Raw genomic sequence first — 7495 nt, 5'->3', positions numbered from 1 at the left:
CAAGCTCAGGCTGTTAACCAGGCAGAGCAGACAGAACAGGCCGCATAATAGATGAGCCGCAATTAAAATCAACTTCCTATATATGGCGGGGGAAGCACTGCGATTACAGTGTGAGTCAGAAATGAAAGAAATGAATTAAAATGATATATAAAATTTAAATTACCATACTCCGAAGTTAAGAAAACGTTTTCGTATTAAAATGGGAGCAGAAGCGAAATAAGATGACAGTTGAATTATATTTAAGCAACTCTTAAAATGTAAAATTCATTTGATTTTACATTTTTATTTGAAATAAAAAATAGCTTGTAAATTGGGTAATAGGAATAATAGAAGAAAAATATGGGGTATAAGCAAATTATTAGTTATCTGAAGTTGCGCTAAGTTTTTGTTTAAAAGTATAAAGTGTTACTTTATGTGAACGACTTACATTTTTGGTCAATATTTTATAGTTAAATAAATTATACATAAATTATTATTATTATTTAAAGCTGAGACTGATTTATAGGAGCTTTAGAAACGGGAGGCCTTAAGCTCTTGTAGGATATAACAATTATGTGGTTAATATGTTACGTTTTCGTTTTGTTTTTTTTTAAGATTACTTTTTCCTGTTGTGTATACTTATCCCCGCTCCATTGCAAAACCTTTTCGCGACTCTAGCATCTCTGCGACTTGCGCGAAAGAAGCGCCATCTTGAAACTGTCTTAAGACACGACGCATGCTGTCAGCCATTATTTGCCTGTGCTACCCCGTTGGATCCCACATCCCCAGCCACTCCATGTATAGAGATATAAAGACAATCGGAGAACCAGTCGAGCAACCAGGCAAGTTGGCCTTCTTCTAGTTGGGACCCCGGCACTTGGATGATTCCCCATCATTTACTTTGTCAGTATGCGGCAGCTTCATCATTATTATTGCTGCTGCCCCGCTTCTTTGTTTGCAACATACAAACTCGTCATCGTAATCATCGTCATCGTCGTCATCATCATCATCGTCTCCATCTTGGCTGCTGTATTTTTCCCTTAGGTACTTGTCTTTCTTAACTCATTGCGTTGGCAATAAATCTTCGACGCTCTTATCTGCCAGGCACAGTTTGGGTTCGGATTTGCCCCATCCAGCCTCCCAGTTATCCCCATTAACTGACTTTCACTGGGCCATATGTCAGTGCTTTTTCTTCTTTTCCGTAAATCTGAAGGATCTATGGCACCTGCTTAGACAAAGGGTTTTCGGCTTAATGAGTCGCCGACAATTTAAATTTCAATTCCTGAGCCGCTTTTACTGCACAAGCTTTGGGCCTCATTAAAAGAAGCTGAAATATTAACAAGGGAAATCTGAATAATTGCCAGTGTCAGTGTGAGTGTCTACCAATAAACAAACCCCAGAAACGAAGATAAAGTCCCATCTGCTGGCCCCCCAATTTATGACCAAAATCAAAATGATGCCCATAAAACACAACTCATATTTGACTGGCCTTTATTTATTCATTTCAAATTTACTTGTTGGCCATTTTATGATGCCAAATTTTGACCTAAAAATCATAAAAATTGTAATCAAAATGTTTCCCCAGTTTATGGCTAACAAAAATAGGGTCAGGAGAGTGGATGGTTGGTTGGTCAGAAGTGGGGAGAATTCTAATATCGTCTAAACGCGAGTCCGGCCCAAAAAGAAAAAGGAGGAAAAGCGGGAAAACGGAGGCAGAAGGCTCAACGCTTATGGCTTTTTAATGGTGCCGTGTGTCGGTTTTGTGGCAAATAAAATGGCGCACATTAAAAGCAGGCCAAAAGAAGCAGCCCCACCAATTGCAGTGGCTTCCCCGCACCATCAAGCCCCGACCTCTGGCCACCGTATCATATTGGGGTCATGCATGGCAGCCCCGGGTAAATAAAAAATACATAAAAATATTTTACGAGGCCCGAGGCCCGGGAATAGAAGGAATAGATGGAGCCCAAGGAGCTGAAAATTATAGGATAGTCCTTAAACAGAAGGGGACAGCGCAGCTAGATTGCAATAAAAATGGCGGCAAATAAAATTGACAATATTGTCATGCGCGCGATTTTTTGCCAGTGTGTGGGGGCTTTGGACTTGGCAACAAAATGAGTAAATTTTAATTTACTTAAAAGGCATAAAGAAAACCGGAGAGCCTGGGACCAGAGGCTATTCTTGTTTCTAAAAATTATTTTATATATATTTTTTCTTTCAGTGAGAAACGTAAAAGGGTAAAATATATTTATAGTTTTTTGTATACAAGAATTTATTGGGTTTTAAAATAAAAACTGATTTAGCAGATAAAACATATCATGCATACCTTAAAGAAAAATTCAAAAATGAGCGTAACTATACTACTTTTACTGTAAGTATAAGCTTATATCAAAATTAGTAAAGCATTTTAGTTAAAGTAAGTTAAAGTAACATTACCAAAGTATAAAAGTTACGTTTAATCTGACATTTATCTATAACATCTTTAATGTAATATTTTTAGTTTTATTTAAAATTGATACAGTATTTAAAATAAATTAAGAAACAATTTTCTATAAATGAATAAGTTGCGACTAATCTGGAAGTTATCTGATATGCCAATTAAATTGTGTTAATAAAAATCAAGAACCTGGCATACGAAAATCATATAAATAATCAGTAATAAACGCCTTTTCGGTTTTCTAAAACCCTGTACTTAATTCTCATTTAATATACTTTGCCGCGAATCTTAACTTTTGTTTTATCTGCGATACTAACTTTTTATAGAGCAGTCTTGGTGTTGATACAATGGGCAAGAAGTTGTGTGCAAAAGCCGGCGGCAAAACGCTAAAAGGTTTGCCCTTTATCTGTGTACCCCATTCGGTCTTGCCCCCATCTCCGCAAGAATCCCATCCCCTTGTCCTTGGTAAGTTGTATCTTTGAGAGTGTGGAGCCAATGATTATTCCGGGTTTTGTCATTTCAATTCGCATTATCCTTTGCACTTATTTTACTACTTTGTGCGCTACTGCTTCTGTTTTCCTCTCCCCAATTTTCCTTTTCCCAACTGTAACTGTAATTGTGGGCTGGTGTGGGTGGTAAGGAACAGGAACAGGAAAAGGAAAAGGGGGTGTGTTTGCGTAATGGCGGGTTGCGGGTGTCCTTCCCCCCTCCCCCAAGCCTTCCTCTCAGGCTGCCGAGTAACTCGTATTGTCATTGTGCAAATAAAATATGTCACGAATCGCCCACTCCGCTTCTTGCGCCTTTGGGTCCACCCCAAAAAAACCGAAACACGCCCCCTGCTATGTGTGTGTATCTAACCTTTTGTGCCCATTGTAGTCCTTTGTTCAGGACTCACACAATGATAGCAAATGTTTTGGTTGCTTACGAGCATCAAGAAATGGGAATCGCTTTTATATAAACTTGGGTGAATGAGGATAGGCGGTTGATGTGGTTAAAAGGCAGTCAGTGCACTAGAAAAAAAATTTATAAAATTCATGTTGACAAGGTTTTTCTTAATTTTCAACACTCATAGCTTTTGGAAAACTACAGAACAAATTAAATATATTTAAAAAGTATTTAAATGCACATATAATCTTTGTTTTCTTTTTAAAGAGTTCCTTCTAATTTTGTTCTGGTTTATTTATTTTGATTACTATGAGTCGGTTTTATTAAAGTTCGTTTAAACCGAATCTTAAAAAACCATACATCTCATTAACAGAACCAAATTTAAACCATGCTTACATTTTCCTCCCGTTATATATTTGGTTTTGTAATCTTAGTGACTTTACAAGTGTTCAAATTGAATTGCGCCTGAACTTTTGAACAGAAAACCTCTTTCGTTTTTCCCCTGCCCTGAAATTCGTTCAAACGCTTTTCACTTGACAAGCCAGGGAAATAAACAAACTACACAGAAAGCCAATGCCAAAGCCAAATCCAAATCCATGATTTCAGCTGCCAAATCCTTTTCAAAGCTGCAGCCAGGTGAAAAATAACGAAATATTGTATTTTTCATACATTTTTATAAAATATAAATACACACTCGTGTGGGGGAGTGATTGTATCTGTGTGTTGGCCCTGCAATTGTGTGTGTGTGAGCCACCAACTACACAAGTTTATAAAAGACACTCGTCTGCCCTCCTCAACCCCCACCCCACCCCTTTTTTTTGGCCAGCTCTGTGTGTCTTTGTGTTGAGTGCTTTTTGGCTAAATGCGAAATCGATTGGAAAACAATTTCCAATTTTTAAAGAATTATCGCCGCCATATTCGCGCATGCTGTACTAAATCACACATAAGCAACCTCTAAATCTGCTACCCAGGACCCCCCACACACACACACATATATGTGTGTGGATGGGGGCAACCTTTTCGCAAAGCTTTTCCTTTTTGGCTCGTTTATTTCCTTTTTATTTTTCCTTTTCCCAGCTCCCAGCAATATTTTCCATTTCATTTTCTGCGCGGTTGGCAGCGCGTTTAGCTTTGGCTGCATGCCTGACTGACTTTTTGTTATACTAAAAACATATACATTTATATCTGCACATATAAATACAGCAGGGGTTATACAAAGAAACTTGAATATCTTTTTCAAAATATTCTGTCACAGAAAGAAAACTCTTTGAAAGGAAAATTGATGCTGGAAATCTGTTGAAACCTCTCTGTAAAAAGTAATTAGAATTGAACATATTTTAAGTTACATTTTAAAAATAATATAAAAACAAGAAAATAATCAGAAGTAATGTATACAAATCATATTTTATTAGTTTTATAGCTTTGTTGAACTATTGAATTTATAACTGAAGTAAACTTTGATCAAAATATATTTTCTCAAGCCGGTTTGTATAATTTCAGCTAAGCTCCTCTCTGTCTGACCTCTAGTGTACCCTTATGGGTGTTATCACCACCGCAATAGCTAGTGGATTCGTAGGGTTCGTAGATGGGGTTTCTGTGGCGGTTTGGGGAGTGCCAGCGCAACGCAACCAGCAGCCATTTAGTTTTATGTGGCCCGTTCGGTTGGGTTATTGCACCTTTGACTCGACTCCATCGCCATCTGAATGCCAAGCTCCACCTTCGACTGGAGCTGTCACCCTGGAGGGCATCCACAAAGCATTTCGCATGTGAGCCATTTATTATTATTTGCTTTCAACGAACCCGAGTTGCCAATGCCAATGCCGATGTCGAATGTGAACCCAAGCCAGCCGCAAGTATTTCCTAATCAGGTTTTAACTACTAATAGGATTTCCGAGGTGGCGAATCGTAATTTACATGGCTTTGGCCTAAGATACCCAAAGAATTGAATTGGAATCCAGAGCAAAGCTGCCGCTAATGTATTGCAGATTATGGTAAATCCCTCGGGCACTTCCTGTCCCAGTCCCAGTGCCAGACCCAGTCCCATATACTTAAGTTCCTGGCTGCTCACACGTGTCCTAGCACTGAGTGGATCCGATGGAGACTCCACTCAAATCCCTGAAGCGCCTGAACCGCTGGATTCTTCGCTGGCGGAGGTGTCGCCTTATTTCAAAACCCACATTGCATACCACAAGGCCCATCATCACGGCGGTGATGATTCCGGCGAAGATCACCAGGAACCAGTGGAAATAGCAGCTCATAGTTACCGGTTTTCGGAGCCAGGCATTCCACGAAGTAGTGCACTGCTCGGGGACACATCTTCCGCGGAGATTCCTCACACATCCCTTGGCACAGCATCCGTTTGGGCTGATGCGGCCGCAGGAGGTCAGTTCGGTGAAGGGATTGGAGCAGTTGACCGACTCGAACTGCTCCGACAAGCCCATTGCGGGTGGAAGGATGAGCTGGGCCAAGAGCCATCCCAGAGACAACAGATAGGCCAACATATTGCACTCCTTCGCTGCGTGCAACTCACAACTCGCAAGTCATGCCTTAAACTCAAGTCTAATTTGAAGATACACACTAAATTTTAGCCAAACTCAGGGCCTACTAAGGAAATCCATTTATATTTGATTTGGAAAACAATACATGTTTCACAATAGATTGCTTTAAATGATAATAAAAAAGATTCAATGTATATGATATGTTTAAGTAAAATAAAAAGTTTTAAAAATAAAAAAAATTTTAGTATTAAACACAACTTTAGCAACGTCAAAACACATAACAGAAAAGTTCTTGCAAAAAAAATTCCCGGTTAAGTATGGTTTAATATCTATTTTATTTAATTTAATTAACAAAAGTATAAATTTATATATTTTTGTTTTTACTTGTATCTTAGCAAAGTGTACAATAAAAATAGCCACTTTAAATGTACGGTAGTGTAAATTTATTTCACAGAAAAGTTCTTTGCAAGCCACATAGGGTCATATGTACATATTTTTACATAAGGTTATTTTATTTGAATATTGTTGTTTTTATTTTGTTTTCCAAAGTATACATTTTTAAAACACATAATAATTTATTTTGAAAAAAATCTATTAATAAATGAGGTAATTTATCAGTTCACATTTCACCTCACTCTTTTTCATTTTTTCTGGCCTCCATTAATGCCCTGGCCTTTTCGGCCCTTTCTTGCGTCTGAATGGTCTCCTGTTCCTGCTCCTGCGGATCCTTTGGCGGAATGTACTCCGGTGGATTCGGCTCCCGGGGATTTGGGATGAAAGGGGCATGGGGCCAGACGGAGGGCTTCGCCTGCAGCAGCCACAGCTCGTCGACTTGTTTCTGCAGATACTGAACTGCCTTCTGGTGACGATTGGCCATGAAATAGGCGCATCCCAGCCAAATGCAGGTGATCAGGACCACGCTGGAGATGATCAGGACTTTGGTTGGAATGGACTCCAGCACTACACTTGCATGGGAACTCTGGGATTTGTCCGCCAGTACTTTTCCGAGTAGGAAAACAAGCATCAACTTCAAAACTAAGAGGTTTCTCATTGCGCGTAATTTGTTCAACTGAAGTCGGTCCATTAGGGAAGCTGGCCTTATAAAGACCACTTATCGCTGTAGTCCAACTGTATTTTCCCTAATTTTCCCCAAGGAACTATTTCGCAGACCAACAAATCACACACAAGAGGTCATAAAGAGATAACAAAAATATAGTACTTAAAAACGAAAATATGTATAACATTCAAAAAAAATTTTAACCATACCTTGTGTTTTTTGGTTTTTTCTGCTTGATATAACAAATTACAAATTAAATTAGAAACAAAAAAAAATACTTTTAAATAAACATGTTTTACTTTTTAATGTGTGTAAATCGAATACCATTTGTTTTTATTTAATATTTAATTATTATTTTCCTATATTTTCGAATATCTACAGTTGTAACATAGATTAATTATTAATCTTAAAAGTTAATGTACGTAATGCTTTTTTAATTTCCAGCATTATAACAATTTACAGAGCATCTTAAATCGCCTTAAAAAATTACAAAGTTTCCATCACCGCATTGCTATTATTACTTTCAGTTGATTATTGAATTCCACTGGGCTTAATAATTGTGGCAGCATTTCCGAGGAGATAGGGAAATTCATCTGGATCTTGATTAGAAGTGCCACATCAGCTCGCAACTCACTCGAATTC

The 7495-nt window shown here is 38.3% G+C and overlaps 2 protein-coding genes across 2 annotated transcripts; both read right to left on the bottom strand.

Moving 5' to 3' along the window:
• Positions 1 to 4785: 4785 nt before the first annotated feature.
• Positions 4786 to 5906, bottom strand: LOC128259441 (uncharacterized). Its single transcript, XM_052991819.1, has one exon. It carries the CDS (start codon positions 5797 to 5799, stop codon positions 5374 to 5376), a length of 426 nt encoding a protein of 141 aa, XP_052847779.1. The 5' UTR covers positions 5800 to 5906; the 3' UTR covers positions 4786 to 5373.
• Positions 5907 to 6318: 412 nt separating this feature from the next.
• Positions 6319 to 6850, bottom strand: LOC128262972 (uncharacterized). Its single transcript, XM_052997582.1, has one exon. The coding sequence runs from the start codon at positions 6845 to 6847 to the stop codon at positions 6428 to 6430; it is 420 nt and encodes a 139-aa protein (XP_052853542.1). The 5' UTR covers positions 6848 to 6850; the 3' UTR covers positions 6319 to 6427.
• Between the last annotated feature and the right edge of the window lie 645 nt (positions 6851 to 7495).

Source organism: Drosophila gunungcola, chromosome 3R (assembly GCF_025200985.1).
Source record: "Drosophila gunungcola strain Sukarami chromosome 3R, Dgunungcola_SK_2, whole genome shotgun sequence".
Lineage (NCBI taxonomy): Eukaryota > Metazoa > Arthropoda > Insecta > Diptera > Drosophilidae > Drosophila > Drosophila gunungcola.
This window is presented reverse-complemented; position numbering and strand designations above follow the sequence as displayed.

Coding starts and splice junctions, on each gene's coding strand:
- LOC128259441 (XM_052991819.1), bottom strand. CDS start 5,799: ATGTTGGCCTATCTGTTGTCTCTGGGATGGCTCTTGGCCCAGCTCATC.
- LOC128262972 (XM_052997582.1), bottom strand. CDS start 6,847: ATGAGAAACCTCTTAGTTTTGAAGTTGATGCTTGTTTTCCTACTCGGA.